General features: G+C 35.6%; 1 protein-coding gene across 1 annotated transcript; it reads left to right on the top strand.

Annotated features, from left to right (window-relative positions):
* The first annotated feature begins 3604 nt into the window (after positions 1-3604).
* LOC149930914 (uncharacterized) lies at positions 3605-4654 on the top strand. The gene has a single exon (XM_090157984.1). The coding sequence runs from the start codon at positions 3605-3607 to the stop codon at positions 4652-4654; it is 1050 nt and encodes a 349-aa protein (XP_090014110.1).
* Positions 4655-18982: the final 14328 nt, after the last annotated feature.

Genomic DNA, 18982 nt, shown 5'->3' with positions numbered 1-18982 from the left:
GTTCTCGGTGACAATGCTAACCCTGAATTGGAAGAGCCAAATGAGGAGTTTCATGACTCTGAACGTTTCCCATCTGATGTTATGGCTGTTACTCGAGCAACAATTCGTGAGCTCAAAGACCTGTTAGCGGGCGAGTCCAAAAGCATTAAACGGGCCACTCGGAAAAGATCTCCGATATGGTCGAAAACTTGGCTGGCATTGTATCCGATCAAAAACTGTCTATTAGTCACCTTGAGGGTGCCGCCTATTCTACTAACACTAGCACTATCCCGAACAATACCACTTCTCATACCATTCCAAAACGTTTTCCTACTCGTCAACAATCCCGTAGCGATGACAATATCCCTATCCTATACTCAACCGACACCAATCTATCTCAAGACTCATTTACCACTTCCATCAAAGAGAATGTTAATCCTCGCGACCTACGTATTGGTGTGGAACATATCCGCCCATGTCGTAGTGGCAAAGGCCTTGTAAATCGCTGCTCAAATAAATCGAATATTAATACCCTTAAACAACATCTTGATAATTCTTCTGATCTCAAGGACAAAATTACAGTTGTTAGTCCGAAATTGTTTTGCCACGCATTCTAGTCTCTGGTGTAGACAAATCGGTAACAAAGGAATCCTTGGTCGACACAATTCTACTGCAAAATCCTTTCCCTGATCCAGCAATGTCAATGACCGCATGCTTCCCTTTGAATGAGAGGGATAATTCGAACAACTGGGTGATCGAATGTTCACCCGCGGCTTTCGATTATCTCTTGCATAAAAAGGGCATAATTAATATCGGGTGGTTAAGTTGTCCACTTCGGGAATTTGTCAACGTCCCACAATGTTTCAAATGCGGCCTAGTCGGACACCGCCAGTCACAATGTTCTTCATCAACTCAATTCTGTACAATCTGTTCGGGCGAACACTCCCACAAACACTGCACAAATCCCGCTGCTCCATCTCGTCGCAATTGCGCTCTTTTTAATACTTCTTTACCTACACATGCCAATATTCCCACTAATCATTGTAGTTTAAATTTCAATTGTCCTTCTTATATTAAAGAACTGGAAAATCGTCGCTCACATATCTGTTATGAATAATTTTAACCACCCTTTCGGCAATTCCCAATTAAAATTTCTTCAACTCAATTTGGGCCGTTCTCGCGTTGCGACCACCAATTTACGCCAGATCATTCTCAAAAACAAAATTGATATAGCTCTAATTCAAGAACCGCACGTTTCCGTTCAAAATTGTGTACTTGGCTTCCCAGTTTCATCCAGAATCTTTGCTTCCCCTTTAAATCCTCGCTGTGCCATAGTTGTTTTTCGGGACGTGGACATTCTTTTACTACACGCCTCTAGCGATATCGTTTGTGTTGAGCTCCGTTTTCGTTCATTGCGTTATATAGTCTACTCCATTTATGCTTCCCCTAATTGTGATTTTGATTCCTTTCTTTTCAATCTTACCTCTACTATTAACTTAACCACCCAATTCCAAATTTTTTGTGGGGATTTTAACTCAAAACACCCCCTCTGGGGCTCTCCACATTCGGATCCTAGATGCAATGCGGTTATCGATTTCCTAAACTCAAACGATCTTTTCGTGGTTAACAATCCTCTATCGGGACCGACTTTTTCCAGTTCGATGGGTCGTAGTTGGATAGATTTGACTATCAGTTCCCCTTTTCTTCTTGACAAAATTTTTGATTGGAATATTCCTGACGTAGAATCTTGTTGAGATCACAAAATTATTCTGTTCTCTATTCGATCGGATACCGGTACTTACCGTGTTTCTGAAATTTATAACACCAAAAATGCAGACTGGAATAAATTCGAGGAGCTCGCTGGGGCGGCTCTTGCTGCCTATCACTTACCTTCAATAGTCTCCACTGCTGATATCGACGATATGGCTCTTTCTTTAAATACTATCGTGTAATCTATATGCCGCTCCTCTCTAAAACTGAAAAGAACGGGATCTTTTAAATCTGTCCCTTGGTGGAATAAATCCCTATTTGTTGAGCGCAAACTTGTGAGGGCCCTGAGGCGACGCTGGCAGACCTGTAGGGACCCCTCCCGTCGTTTAGACTTCCAAATCTATTATAAACGTGGCCTTTCTTCATATAAAAGACATATTCAAGAGGCGAAACAGAAATCTTGGGATACATTTTGTACGTCCGTTGAAGACTCGTCACCCTTTTCTCTACCTTACAAACTATGTGCTCATAAAATCAGCGCACCTACAAAAATCTCTTGTGTTTTTAAATCGGATGGCTCATTGAGCTCTACCCTTGAGGAGATCATTGAGACCATTTTATCTCACTCTTTTCCATCGGACGATATTCTCACCGATAGCGACGTTCATACCACAGTTCGATATAAAGTTTCTTTACCACCTCAAACACCTAACGATCTTCCTTTTACTGACACAGAAATCTTGAACACGTTGCGCTCCCTTCCTTCCGGCAAAGCCACTGGTTTGGATCATATTCCAACTGAAGCGCTCTACCACGTTTTTTATAAATTTATACCTATACTTACTTATTTATACAACTTTTGTTTATCCCTCCATTACTTTCCCTATTCGTGGAAGTGCTCCAAGGTTATTTTACTAAATAAGCCCGGTCGCGAACCCAATGATGCGAAATCCGACACAGTAATTTGTATCCCGACGGCATTTGGAAAAGTTTTTGATAAACTGATTACAAGACGTCTTACTTATTTTCTTGAATCCAACTCTCTCCTCGACAACCGTCAATTCGGGTTTCGACCGGGGCCATCAACGTCTCATGCACTGCTTCGAGCGGTGGATTATATTCGCGATAATCGAGATGAAGACTATCACACTTCCTTAATCTCCCTTGATATTCAAGGCGCGTTCGACCACATTTGGATTCCGAGCATTCTCCTTGCGCTTCGCCAGAAACATTGCCCTAGCAACATTTACGGATTAATCGAGGCCTTTTTAACAGGCCGTTCCGTCTCCTATGTTACACCTAACTTCTCTGTCAACAAAACCATACATCGCGGTGTCCCCCAGGGATCGTGCATAGGCCCGGTCCTCTGGAACATCGTTTGTGATACCGTTTTCTCGCTCGTTTTTCCTTCGGATAGCGATATCCAATCTTTCGCAGACGATCTCCTAGGAATGATTCGAGCACCTTCCCGACGTGGTCTTGAATCTCTCGGTTCTCAATTACTATGCATTTTGAATCAGTGGGCTACAGATCACAAACTTTATTTTTCAATGAATAAATCGCAGGCTATTACTTTTGGTAAAGGGGGCAAAATTATAACTAGACTACCTTATTTCCGGTTACACGGTGTTGCGGTTCCAAATTTGCAAGTTATAACTTACTTAGGGATCAAAATTGACTTTAAATTATCCTGGCTTCCACATCTTTCAAATATTCAGGCAAAAATTGCTTTATTAACTCAAAATTAGGCGGCAATTTCCCGTAATCTTTGGGGTGTCCGGGGTATCGCTCTTAAAAATCTTTACAAAAGAGTCCTGGAAAGTATAATATCTTACGCCTGTGGAGTTTGGTGGAAATCCTCCAACAATTCCGCAATTATTCGCAAACACTACTCTATTCAACGTATTTGTCTATTATGCATTTGCAAGTTATAACTTACTTAGGGATGAAAATTGACTTTAAATTATCCTGGCTTCCACATCTTTCAAATATTCAGGCAAAAATTGCTTTATTAACTCAAAATTTGGCGGCAATTTCCCGTAAACTTTGGGGTGTCCGGGGTATCGCTCTTAAAAATCCTTACAAAAGAGGACTGGAAAGAATAATATCTTACGCCTGTGGAGTTTGGTGGAAACCCTCCAACAATTCCGCAATTATTCGCAAACTCTACTCTATTCAACGTATTTGTCTATTACGCATTTCCCGCTCATACCGTACGGCTTCAACTCAAAGTCTTCTAGTCTTGACCGGAATCCAACCAGTGCATCTGACTATCAGTCAAGAAGCGGCGTTTTTTAGGTCTTATACCCTTAGACAGGGGAGCTCTCATTGCTCTATTGCTATTTCGGGATACGATTCCGAACGATCTGACCCACTGTATTATAAACATCCTGCAAAAAATCCATCACTTTCCTTAGTACAAACCGACCCTTCGGGCATTGGTATTGAGGTTTTTACCGATGGGTCCAAGTCCGAAAATCAAGTCTCTTTTGCTTTTGTGGTTTTCTCCAATTCGGTTGAAACTTTCTTTCAACAATATACTCTGCCCATTCACTCTGATATTTATCATGCAGAACTTTTAGCTATTCTTCACACTTTCCAGTGGGTCACTCGAAATTTTTTTACAAACCATGTCGATCCGATCAAAATTTTTACCGACAGTCTTTCTTCAGTCTCCGCTATTCGTAATCCATTAAATACGAACAAAACTGCCAACCAAATTAAATTAATCCTCTTCAACAACAATAATTTCTCACTTCTTTGGACTCGTGCTCACTGCGGCACGATACGGAATGAGCAAGCAGATTTCCTAACAAAAAATGCTAAAACCTCGGTATCTTCTATCTGTTTACCTCTTGAAAAATCCAGAAAGCACCTTAAAGACCATCTACTTTCGATCGCAATTGCAGAATGGCAGAATATTTGGAGACTTAGCGATAAGGGCCGCTTTACTTTTGATTTCTAACCTACTGTTTCCCTTCAAAATTTAAATATCGACTATTTCGCTTCTCAAATTTTAACTAACCCTGGCAAATTCCCGGCTTATTTATTTAATCTTGGTCACATTGACAGCCCATATTGTGCCTGTGGCTATGAAAACGCTAATGCTGACCATTATCTATGGGAATGTTCTTTAACAGAGGGATTTATTGATCGGGATCACTTTATATGCAAAAAGGATGAAATCATCAAGTCAAATAAGCTGCGGGATTTGGGTGATTTAATGAGGTTCATTTTAGTGAATTTCGACCTTCTCTGGCTTTAAAATTATTTTCCACATTACCGCTACTCCTTATTTTGGTGTCAAAATTTTATTCTTGGATTTGCTACTTTGTATGGGTGTGCAGAAAGAGAAAGTGGAAGTAATATTTATATATTTGTATTTTGTCTTTTCATGTAACTCATTATTACTTTCATTCAATATTTACAATGTATTTTCAATTAAATGTAAAAAAGGGGGGCGTTTTCTTATGATTATATTTTTAATTTCAACTTTATTTTCCCTATAGTCTTCAAAATTTTTCATTTAATTAAAACAAAACTAATAAAAGAGCCATTTTCTTATGATTTTATTTTATTTTCAATTTTTATTTTGCTATTGTCTTTCAAAATTTTTCAATATATATATATATATATAAATATATATAAAGAGAGAAAGAAGTAATAAAAAAAACAAAAAAAAACCCTCAAGTCATCTACTCCAAAATAAAAATATACTCTAAAAAAAACTTACCTCTCCAAGTCATCTCCTCCAAAAATAAATTAAACTCTCCAAGTCATCTACTCAAAAAAATAAAAACCTTTACTCTCCAATTCATCTACTCAAAAAAGAAGAAAAACCACTTCATTTCTTCTACCCCAAAAAAACAAAACTCTTCAAGTACTCCATTATAAATAAAATTTACCTCTCCAGGTCGTCTAATCAAAAAAAACTCTAACGTCATCTACTCCAAAAAAACTCTCCCAATCATCTACTCCAAACAAAAAATAACACTCTTCGAGTCCTCTACTCTACAATACTTACCTCTCCAAGTAATCTACTCCATAAAAAAAGCTCTTCTAGTCGTCTACTCAAAAAAAACCAACAACAACACTCTCCAAGTCCTCTACTCTACTCCAAAAAGAAACAACTCTTCAGGTCATCTACTCCCAAAAAAACTCTTCAAGTCACCTACTCCAAAATAACAAACATCCTCAAGTCATCTACTCCGAACAAAAACCAACACTCTTCAAGCCCTCTACTCAAAAATATATAATGCAAAAAAATTAATCAACTTACTTACCTCTCCAAGTCCTCTACCCTACTCCAAAAGAAACAACTCTTCAGGTCATCTACTCCAAAAAAATTTCAATAAATAAATAAAATACCCTCTCCAAGTCATCTACTCAAAAACAAAACCTTACCTCTCCAAGTCATCTACTCCAAAAATTAAACTCCCCAAGTCCTCTACTCTAAAAAAAAAACAAACAAACTTACCTCTCCAAGTCATCTACTCTAAAAAAATGAACTCTCCAAGTCCCCTACTCAAAAATAAACTCTCCAAGTCATCTACTCCAAAAAAACAACTACAAGACCTTCACTTCAAACTAAACACAATAATAAAAATAAACTACAAGACCTTCACTTCACTTCAAACTAAACACAATAATAAAAAATAACCTACAAGACCTTCACTTCACTTCAAACTAAACACAATAATAAAAAATAACCTACAAGACCTTCACTTCACTTCAAACACAAAAAAAAACAAAAACCTGCTTCATAAACCTACCAGACCTTCACTTCGCTTTATACAAAATCTACTACAAGACCTTCGCTTCACTTCACATAAACACCTACAAGATCATCGTCTTCGCTTAACTTAACATAAAAAAACCACTTGTGCAGATATTCTTAAAATCCATCAACGAATTATTCCATTACTACTTACGTATCTTCAACACCAAGCCACCAAATTATTTTAATGAAAAAATAATAATTCACTTAACTCATCAATAAACCATCTACACCATCAGGACCTTCATATTTACGAACTCGTGTTGTTTTGTTTCGCTTTGCTTTGCTTTGTTAACCTATTACCTTATTTAAAAAAGTTGTTATTCTGTATTTTCTTAATTGTTATCATTAAACTTCACCGGTGACTTCGGGCGCGTCCCGCTTGTGCTTCTCCTCTCCTGCCCTTCGCGGAGTTGGGCTGTGGTTGGGGTCCTCCTTCCGCGTTGTCGTTGTCGGCTTGTTCCGTTGGCTGTGTTTTCGCTATTCCCCCCCTGCAAAATTACCCCGTTTAAATCCATTAATCCATGTCGCCTTGGTTGCAAAAACACTGGCCCTCAAGGGGTCGGAGTGTGCAATAACTGGTGGCTTTACCGGGGAGTCGGGGTCCGGCTTTTGTAACCCATAAGGGCGGTGGCGCACTGGGAGATGTTAGCTCTGTCCAAATGGTTCTATCTCCACCTCCGACTTCATTTAGGTGTGGGCTTGATACTGGGCTTCGGCCCAGGCTAACGGAGAGGGACCGGGCAACCTGGCCGCTTCGGCGGATTGAGTAGCCTGCTGTGGGGCTGCGGGCCTACGTATGAGGGCACGGCGGACCCATCTCCCGGCCTTTTGGGTTTCCACCGAGATACCGGTGCCAGCTGTGCCCGGTTATGCGTGCTGCCGTGTGCCCGCCGTTCCCCTTTAGGAGCTCTCTCCAATGGGTTTGGCTCCCTACCTTTCTCGGTAGGGTGTCGACTGTCGTTGCTAGAGCATCCGTTCTCTATCCCACTGCTGTGTGCGAAGTGGCGAGCTGGTCGTCCCATTGCTGCACCTTCTGCTGGGATGAGCGGCTTGCGTCAAGGGTGCGACCATCAGTAGTGGGGTTCTGCTACCCATGCTGGTTTTGTCACCTGTCCGGGCTTGTGGACGCTGGCGTAGGGCATTCTGATGCCAGTTGCCACGCTTTATTTTATCTTTTTTTTAGTCGATTGTGACGTGTGGGATAATTCAGTCCTCTCGTCCATTTGATTTAACAGGGTGAAATATGAGTAATGGCCACGCCAACGGGGGATACGTTGGGACAATTGGTACATTAATTTACTATTCTTTGTATTTTTTAAAGTACTTAAAACAAATTTACTGGATAAAAGCTGCATGAAGTAAAACATTTTTAAAATTTTAATATTTCCATCTTTTGTGAGATGATTTATTACAAATAGATACATCTATTATTTTAAATTCGAAATTTGACATGTAAAATTAAGTCTAAAGGTTATCTAAGTATATGAGTCAAATTACAAATGTCCTTAATTTTAAAGACTTCATTTTAAATTCAAATTATTATGTGCCAAATTCTTTGCAATTGTTGATAAACACATTTCATACGGAATTGTATTTCTAAATATTTTTTAAAAATAAACTTTGTAATAATTAATATACATTTTCATTTTTAAATTGCTGAAATTAACTAAATTAGGTACAATATTGATTTACTCAAAAAAAATGTGTCTGCATTAACCGATTTTTGTGAAAAAGCAAACCATTATTGGCAAACAGATTTAAAATGTTGGGCCGAATGTTAAACAAAAGTTTAATAATAAAATAATAATAATAATAATTAGCTAGGCTAATACCCAATGCACCACCTTAGGCCCAAGTCATCAAGCGACTTTTGAAGCCTTTAATCAGAAAAGATAAGATATTAAATTAAATTTAAAGCACTACTTTTGCTCACGTCTTTGCCAAATTGGATACATCCTCAGCTTTTCTCAATATTTTCATAATATTCACTAAATTACTTGTAAATATGATAAGGGCTTGGCAAAAATGTTAACCTGATTAAAATTAACAGCACATTGAGATCATACTTTTTTTAAATTTTCACTTGCGATTAGCTTAGATTTCCATAATATTTGGTTCTGAAAAGTGTTAATTTCTATCTTTCTTAGTCTTAATACCAAAATTGTTAACAAACAATATAAGACTAATAAGTTCTTCAAAATTAATTTAAATACAATTATTTTTTTAATAATTTTAAAAGAAATAAATCATTTTTTCCCTTTCATAAAATAGAACTCACATAAAAAATATTACACTTAACGCAAATTTACTTTCTAAAATTTCACGTAACTATCATTTATTAACGTTCTATTATTTCTTTAGTATACTTTATGAAGTCAAATAATAAAAAAACATTTCCAAAAATATTATAATTATTGAAAAATATACACCAATGATATATATATCAAACACAACCTTAAGAAATTGTAAATCCATAGCTCGTAATGATTTTTCTTTCACTTCAGTTGTAATCACTGCTTTTTGGTTTTCCATATCCAATTTTTTTAAGGAAAGTGATGCTTGATTAGTTTCTAAATATCTTGCACTTCTAAATTACCAAAAAAAAAAGAAACAATTTTAATATCTCTAAAGAAAGAAAAGAAATATAAATTTAACAAGCAAAAACGTGCTATTTTGAAACTTAAACATTTGCTTAATTAGGATGGCACAAAGTTCACTAACGGTTATAATAAATTTGCATATATTTTTATGAATTTCCTTTTTCTCAATGTTCAATATAATAATTACGTATCATGTTCGATTTTAAAATTTCAAGATTGACGCCACCTATGTTTTAAAACTACACCTATAGTTTTCTTTGTTTTGAAAAAAATTCATTTAAATTCTGAATCTTTCAACACTTCACAATCAAATTAAATGAAGGATACATAATTTATTCCAAATTAAAATATGTTATCAATTTGTTATTCCTTTTAAAAGCTTTCTGGACAACCTCTTTCTCGAAACGCTCAAAGAATCAATAAATTTAAAAAACGATAAAATTCGATGAAGAACTAAGTCTAAACAGTGTTTGCAATTGTGTTTATAATTTGAATATTTAAGTTAATCTCATGATTTGATTGCCCCGCATATTCACGGCGGAAGTTGGTGTTTCACGCCTGATGTAGTTTTAAAATGTCGACATGTAATTTGACGGTTGAAAACTAACCCAGTCTCTATGAATGTGGAACATTCTTCTTAGCTTTAAAGTAGATAGCCTTCAATGTTATGCTATTAATTTATTTTTTAAATAATTTGATGTTTAGATTTTTAAATCGGGATTCTAGGCTTTGGTGGATAGACTTTTGATTAAGGCTTATTAGATCAGTCAACACTATCATAAACAGTACAAAATTGTGAGAACGTTAACCATTAATGGTTATTATTGTTAGTTATAACAATTAAATAGGATTTAAACAGCTTTGCGATATGGAAAAGTATAGAATTGACGCTAAATTAACATAGAACGGTTTAATACATGTATAATTTGCAGATAATTTCAATCTTAAGATAAAGATTTACGTTTTTTAACAGGAATAGGATAAAATTGTTTGTGGATAAAACTGCGAAATGTCATGGAAAAACATAGCCCACTATACTTGCTGTTCAACACTTATTCCATTTTGTATCTAATTATTTTTAAAAAAACGTACAATTTTTAAGCTTTTAATTTGATTTTTACTACGCCAAGTCACGTGAGTTATAAATTTGATTTCTTGTTTATTGGAGTTCTATATTTATTAATAATGGATTACTTAAATAATTTTAATATTATTTTTAAATTTAATTATGGTGTCATCACTTTTTGAAATTGATTGATTGATCGGAACGGTGTCTATTTCAAGGAAAATTAACTAAGATTATTTCTTTAGAGAAACACATTTTTCAAAAGATTTTTAATGGTTATTTCCTGTTTACGCGTAGATATTTCACCTTGGTGATCTAACTCTGCCTAAAAATATGTTTCCCTCTTTTGTTTGTTAAAATTAGTCTATCAACGTCCAGTGAACAAACCTTGTTAATTCGTTTAGTTTGCTTTTACTATGACCGTATACTTCATTTTCTACCTATGTTCTTGTATTGAAAATGATACAGCTATTAAGTAAATAAACAAAAAACGGTGAATTTAGGAACTGAAGCTTAGTTTTAAAGATTGATTAGCCTTAAAGCAACTTGTTTATTAAAGTAAAAACGTTTTGTATTTTGAATTTATTTAATCTACTGTTGGCTACTTTTCAATCCAAAGTATTAAGAAGCATATCTATTATATAATATTTGTCAAGTTGGCGGTCTAGTTATTAGTATTATAACAAACATATTAAAATATGTCCAGGTTTATTTAAACTAATATTTTCATTAATTTGCAGATACACTTAAAAATACGAAAGATAATTTGACCAATATATCAGATTGTTTCATAGCGATAATCTGTTTAAAAACAATTTAGAAAAGGCTTTGTCGGTTTCAAGGGAAAATGACACGCCGCGCTTCTCGTGGTGAGATCGCCCGTAACTTGGTTTGAAAGTTTTTCCCCACCCCATTGAAATTAATGTAAAGTTGGCGATAATTAAACGTTTATTAACCTACCAAATGATATAAGAAATAAGAAATAAGAAATATTCTACAAACTATTTTTGCCCCTGTTATATGAACTTAAATGTAATATAAAATCTTCTTTACAAATCGTTTATCGCTTTATAACATTCAAAAAAAATTTTTAACGCGCCTTGTAGATAATCGAACAGCTGCTCGTCTAGGTAAAGTTTGCGTTGTCAACGCGCGTATTAGAAAGCAGATTGTAGTCCGGAACGATATTAATACTTTTCGCGAATTTTTTCATCAGTTAATTTTAAATAGGTTTCAAGGTTTATATAAAAGCTAGTTTCGTAACTTTTTATCCATTGGTTCGTTAACAATGTATCTTTAAAGTAGACGAAAATTTTAAGGCGGTGAATCTTGCCCAGTCTTAAGTCTCGGTAAGGTTTAAAATTTGGATATCTTTGTGAAACATTCTTTACTTCAAGGTTAATGTAAAAGCAAATTTTTATGTGATTCGAATAAATTTGCTTTTCTAGATTTAAGAAAGACACATTTCGTTAAAATCTTATGTTATCGACTTTAGAAAAAAATGTGCTTAGCACAGTGGCGCAATACAACTACCTCTTGTCTATTTATCTAAGCTTAAATTTAGATGAGGGAAACCTGTTTAATGGCGATGTTTATGGAGCATGGTGATTATCTATTAAAAAAAATATTATTAGCATAAAGATGTAATTCTAACAAGGCTTTTCATTTATTTGAGAAATGGGTCTTAAATGAAAAGAGTTGGTTTAAAAAAATTATCAGATTTTACATTAATTAAATAAAAAGGCAGTGTTTACAAATTAATTAAAGGGGCTCCAAAGTTCGGTGGCAAAATGTGTGTAAAGTCAATAAAGTGCAAAATTTACGGTTGACTCTGCCCGCCTCTGCCAAGGGGTTCAACAAAAACATGTTATTAAGGTTATAAAATAATAATTAGGGCACTCTGGATGTATACTAGCTTTACTGATATCAGTAGATTTCCGAGTAGTGCCAGAGTTTTTACACAGTACTGACGAGCCCCAAAAGGATGCAAACGGTCTACTGTTGGAATCTCTGGCTGAAATTTTAACCTGCGATATAAATAATTTATATTAATATTACGAGAAGTTTTTATCTCAAGTTATAGTTTTGGTAAAAAAAATTAATCGTCGATTGTTAAAAGAAAATATTTGATGTTGCATTTGCGATAGAGGACAAAAAACTAAGCTGAAACTTATTATTAGTTCCCTAATTTTTTTCCTCAAATAGTTATATTGTCCTGCCTATAGGGGTCTATGCACAGAAAAGCAGTACATAACACACGGTTGTTAAGAATGCAAAATTAGCAAATATGTCAACCCTTGAAATGTAAAGTTAAACTGCTCTGTTTATTTATTCCCGGTCAAGATATCGCACTCTGGTCAATAATATTTTAAATTGTTTACAAATATGCCACCAAAAATCGAGCTTATAGGTAAATTTTTTAAATGGTATTTCTACAAAGCACTGGAAGTATGTCTCTCTTGACAACATAGCCCAATTTCGAGCGAAAACCGGTCCGTCGAACCTTAACGTAAAACACCACTTACCTGTAGATTATATCCTCAATTGCAGTTTTTGGTAGTCTTTTACTAAATATCATTATATAATATAAGTTATCAAATGTTTCCTTAGAAAAATACAATTTTTTCTCTTCCTTTATCAAGTGCTGTTGCAATTTATTGACATAGTATTTGCCTATATTAATGTCGGCAACGATGGCACTTGGATGTTTAAGAAAAGCATTCCTGGTCCAATTGTCAAATGACGAATATTCTACTCCACACTTCTTTATTTCATTCAAAAGTGTTTTATCGTGAACGTTGGAACTATTCTTTTAAAAAAGTTTAAAAACAATTAATAACATTTAACTTTAATTTAATAACTAATTTATCTTGGTGATTATTATTATAATTTCAAAATAAAACCATTCACTAGTGCAAGATCACAATTTAAAAACAAATGAATGTAACAACGTTTTATGAGTGCACTAGAAAACCTTTTATTTAAAATCTTAAAAAAACCGATTCTACTAGATTAGGCTGTACGTCTTAGGCTGCCATTAGAATTGTATAATAATGCTTATTTGTTTTAAATTCTAAATATGTGCTGTTTATTGTTAATTCAAAATAAAAAGATTACGCATAGCTTCCTTATATTTAAATTTGCTACTAACTTTTAAACGGTCTAAGACATATCCATGTTTATATAAGAAAATATGAACATTTGGTCTCAACTTCAAATCATTGATTGAATTAATGTACTTTTCCTTTGCTATAACGAATTCGCCTTTCAAACTACCAGAGTATGCTTTTAACAAAATGGTTGTTGATAAAATCCAGCCAGCCATGACACTTCTGAATGCCATAGTAATTATCATTTCATTAGATGCTGCAAATAATTTGAAAACCAAGATATTATTATACGATAAAAAAGGGTACATTTATAATATTAAACATATAAGCCGACCAAAATAAAAAGGCCTTATTTTTCTTAAAAAGTAAATTTTAAACCATTTTAAACCAAAACTTAAAGAACTAGACCTATTTTCTGAAGATTTTGTAGCCCAAGAACAATTTCGTTTTTGATAACAATTGAAATAGGTTTTTTCCCGGGCGTAATCAAGTTGTGAGGATTGTTGACAATTAGACTAATCAAGACACTGCTCAATTGGACTTAGTTTTATTTGTTATCTAGATCATCTTGTTCCTTAACAGCTAATTTATGAGGTGCCTCCAGTCTTATTCGTTGGAAATAAGCTCATTTCCTTTTGATCGCCGAGTTAATGTCTCCGCGAAAATGACGTTAGTTTTCATATCTGTGATAAACATTCTGAGCCCATTGCATAAATCCATTTTAGCGTTGAGGTTCCCGAGTGATTAATTTATTTAGGGTTTAAAATTTGGCATAAAAGAACCATCATAGATGGAAAGAAATTTTTAAATATTTCGCCACCCAAGGCATCGTGCGCTCTGCACCCTATCGTATAAACCTCTGAATAATTTTGGTGTGACGTTACAGCGCTTCGAAAAGAGGCGAACAGAAGGACGAAACTCTCAACAGCGCCATTTGGTATTTAAGCAAGGCGTTAGACCGACGAATAATTTAAATTTGGATGTGCAACCTAAAATCGTTTCGAAAAACTACGCTAAGCCAATATTTACGGTTTATTATATGGATGCCAAACAAGTTATAATTACTCAATATAAATAAAAAATCCTACGATTTTGAAATATGTGAGTTGATAGCATCCAGATGGTTTCCAGAAATAATCGAATGCTCTTAATGTTTCCTCCATTACCTTGATATCCTAATATCTTAGTCAAGATAAATGCACAGACAATCAATAGAATAATTGTAATAATCCAAACCAAAGACGAAATTCCGTTAATGAAATACTCATCAATTCCATTATTTTCATTAACTGAGTGCCATGTTATAATATTATGAGCGTTTGAAAAAAAGTATGGTGTAATTGCACCAAAAGTTGGTTTTCCTCGAATTTCATTGAGTATAATTTGCATGTTAGCATCCACAATCTACGAACAAGTGTTAAGTACAAATGTTATGGTTATTTTTATAAGTTAGGTTATTTTGACTTTGACATGGCTTATTTCTTTCATAGGATAAATTTTTATCTTTATTTGCTCAGGTTAAGCTGAATGTAGAATACAAATAGATAGAAAATAAATTAAAGTAGATAAAGGTTTATTATTATAAATATTTTCTTTTTTTCTCTCATGTCTTTTTATGAATAAACGAATGTAATAAAAGAGACACGATTCTTCATGACTTAATAAAGTTTATTTTAACTCTTACCCAGTGTCCTGACGAGCAAATAAGGTTCGAAAGCTTGCCGTTTTTAGAACAAAATTCAAGATTTAAAATAAACTAGTTTTAGCTATGAAGAATCGTGAGAGATAAGGGAGTGTGTATACCGATAAGGGGGCACCTGCGGGCGGGGGAAACGGGGGTGAAACGGGCCCCTATAGGGGCCCCCTTTTTGCGTACATTTTCGACAGGTCAAAAGGTCAATAGCTGGGGGCACCCCATTTTAGGGTCAATAGATGATTTACGATGTTACCCTCATAAAACCTGGGTCAATAGGTCATCTGCCCCTATGGTGGTGACACGATGTTATGCAAACAGCTATAAACCGTTAAATAGGGTGAAACGGGCCCCTGTAGGGGTCCCATTTTGAGGCAATATTCGGCAGGTCAATAGGTTAGATGATTTACGATGTTACCCCTGGGTCAATAGGTTATCTGCCCCTATGGCGGTGACACGATGTTATGCAAACAGCCGATCCGTCATAGTTAATATCTGGAGGCACCCCATTTTAGGTCAAAAGGTTATCTGCCCCTATTCGGCAGGCGGTGTGGACTGACACGATGTTATGCAAACAGCCTACCCGTCATAGTGAATGTCGGGCCTAGGGCACCTGTCTTTTCGAGTTGGTAATAAATAGTTCAATGGGTTTTCGCCGACAAACACTCTCAAACACTTTCGGGCCCCTAAGGGTTGTAAAAGGGTACCGTAAAATAGCGGGTGGTCATCGGTAAAAGTGTTTTGAAAAAAAAAGAGCTGAGTGTATACAAATTATAAGGTTTTATTATTGCTCCCAATCGCTAGAAATTGGCTTTTTTTTCCCATTCACTATAAATCGCAGCAGTTTGCCCGAATTAGTTTTATCTCTCCGAAATAATTTATGTACCCAAAATTGGACCACCAGTTTATTATTCTTTTTAAGGGGATCTCTATGGGCGTTTAACATTACAATAAAGCTAAAGGGTCCAGTTTGGGGTACATTTGGTCCGAAATGGGGTACATTGGGGCGAAAATGGTGACTTTGGTCGTTTTTAGGGCCCATTGGGTCCATTTTTGGGTACATCCGAATTTCAATTGGAAAAACGAAGAGCCGTAATTTGTTCCACCCATCCCTAAACTCCTTAAATTTATTGCTATAATTTATTAAGGACAAGTTATTTAAATTTAATTTAGAACTTTTGTTTACATGATTACGACTAATCCGATATATAATCCGTTTAAATCGTAATTTATCTATATAATTGTAATTAATTCGACATTTTAAAGGGTTGAAACGAAATACCTTCTGCAACTTGTATAAATAATTTAATTAAAAGTTCTAACTCACGTATTTGTAGTGTCTAGCCGCAGTATCGTCTGACATACGAGGGACAGCGACAGTGGACCCAGGAACGTTATCTACACAGCTTCGGTTAGACATGATGCTCGAGAAACGGTTTGTAGTGTACTGCCGATGGATGACGGGGGTGAATGTCTTATATATAGCGATAATAATTTGATGACTAACGGGAGAGGCGGGGATAGAACCTTCCATACCGGAAGTTATCTTTAAACTAAATTTATCAATAAACCAAAAAACGGATTTAAACTTTATATATTTTATAAAAAAGCAAATGGCATACAAATTATTAAAATAATCAAATGACTAAAATATACAAAAAGAAATATTGACAAATAACTAATATATAGAAAGGAATTATTTACAAATGAAAAATACAAACGAGAAATGAAAAAAATATATACAATAATTAGAGGCTGTCGATGAGTAGTTGTTGGAGCATGTCGTGGAACAGCCCCTCTGTGTCGTATACAGCTTGGGACTGCTCCTCGCTGTCGGTGTACGCGAGACACGCTCCTACCTTCCATCGACACAACTCGCTTATTTCGAGCGAAAGTCTAAAAAAAGGTGTGGAGGATTGTATGACGTAAATTTAAATCGTATGAAATAACTTAAAATTACCTTTGAGCGAAGGGTTGACTGGGTTGGTGGTCTGCTCCCATGAGGTTCCTTTTTAGAAAAAAAGACTGAGCAACACGGCGTTTTTTGTAAAAAAAAATATATATGCGTACGTTATAAGCGAGTCGCTAGGTGGGAATAACCGGAGCCTAGGGTCAATTTGGTCTAAGTCGACCGGCTCTACGGGGATTACATCCGGATATGGGGTGTCTAATAATAGAATTAAATAAAAAAGAGACAAGGTATAAGATAAAGAATTTATTTATTTTTTATAAGAAAACACGGTTATGGAAAATGAGATCTAATAAAACCCGCAGGGTTTGCAGGTCGCTGTCGAGCTTAACCGCCGACATCGCCAATGACGGGGAGGTCGTCACCGTCAGGAACGCCCGGGCCTCAAAGAGGGCCGAAACGTCTCTGATGAGACTAAAATATATATTTTAAAATACGGAATATATTATTATCAATATTTAGGTATAAATTCAAGCTTACCCATCCCCGTCAATGACGAAACCAGGTCCGGCGGTAGGGATTACGTCGGCGGGTCGCTGGAATTGCGGGTCCAGATAACATCCTTCACCCTCCGAAGAAAAGCGACTCCAGCTACCCGCTTCAGCAGCGGCCTCCAAACCCTGCGGGTTGAACAGTTGTTCACCCTCTTGCACTAAGGCGAAGCTGAAAGTATATATATTATTATTAAAAACCCCAGCCAAAATCGAAAAAGGGTTTATTTGGGGGGAAATAGCAAAATAACATTTAGAGATCACCGAACTAAAAAACTCACATGTCGACGTCCTCATCCGAGAACAGAGGCGATGGACTTCTGGATGCCATGATAGCAGAGTTGTGATGTCTTAAGGATCCAGTTCCAGGGTTTTTATACCAAAAGGACCCCCATACCCACTTTGAGGGGCACCCACCATACGTAGGGGCCATTTGGGATGTAAAAACAAAAATCTATGAGAATCCCTCGTAGTTTCAACTGAAATAGTTAAAAGGATTTATTCCACATAGTTTATGGGGCTCCATAAAAGTCTACGCGCAACAACATTCATTTATAACCATTTTTCGACAAAACGTTTGTCACCAAAAAATATCTAACACTTTGAGACGTCTTTTTTAAAAAGTTTTTTAGTATATAACTCTTTTACCATGACCATCCTTCGACGCTTAAAAACAGCTGTGAAAACAATCGCTTTTTATAAACATTTCGGTGCGTAAAAAAAGCACACTATTTTAACAATACCCGATTTGACGCGTCATGTTAAATTCAGGAGGCGCGCGTGGATCAAACTTAATTTGCATCGTAAAAAAGGTTAGGGTTGACACAAAAAAGAGCCCCTAAACCATTTTTCCTTCAAAGAAAAAGACCGTAGGGGCCCACATCGTTCAATTAAGACTCGAGCGGCGTGGGCCCAAAGGATTCCACACTGAGGGTTTGGTGTCTAATAAAACAGCGGCTCGTAAAAAAATTCGGGGCCGCTCGGAGAACAAGAGGGGCACCGTCAAAAAGTTTTTTTCGTATATTCACCCCAGTTTTGTCAAAATAGTCAAAAGAGTTTTCTGCGTTTCTTTTGAAAAACAACATGTGTCAGCGATAAAAGGATGAACCGCCAGAGGCCTCCCTTTTTAATTTTTTTATGGTTAGCCACTGCCTCTCGCTATCAAACAACTCTCTATTTTTTGATATGAGAGTTTTGTCTGATTTGAGAAGCGTACTATATTTAGCCAAATTAATTGAGAACTTGGGCCAAGTAACCTAAGAATTTGGTCAACTTAAGTCCTATATCAGTTATAAAAAACCTGAAATTATTTATTTTTTTTGCATTCTATTTTAAACATCACTTTAAAAACCTTATGCAAGTCAGAATAGTTGTGTAGAGTACTAATAACGTAGATAAATATTTAGTGGTTCAGTTATGTGTAGGGAAGCTTGTTTGAAGATAAGTTAAAATTAATTTGGAAAAAAACTTGAGCTTTTTAAATATATGATACAGGGTGGATACCAAAATTTCAAAATAAAATTTAATAAAAAGCTTGCTAAATGAAATTTTTTCACTTCCTAACAAAATCAATAGGTGAGCACA

Source organism: Leiobunum rupestre, chromosome 9 (assembly GCF_980474605.1).
Source record: "Leiobunum rupestre chromosome 9, qqLeiRupe1.1.hap1, whole genome shotgun sequence".
NCBI classification, from domain to species: Eukaryota; Metazoa; Arthropoda; class Arachnida; order Opiliones; family Sclerosomatidae; genus Leiobunum; species Leiobunum rupestre.
This window is presented reverse-complemented; position numbering and strand designations above follow the sequence as displayed.

Bases quoted from the DNA above. Each gene is read 5' to 3' on its own strand.
- LOC149930914 (XM_090157984.1), top strand. From the start codon at position 3,605: ATGCATTTGCAAGTTATAACTTACTTAGGGATGAAAATTGACTTTAAA.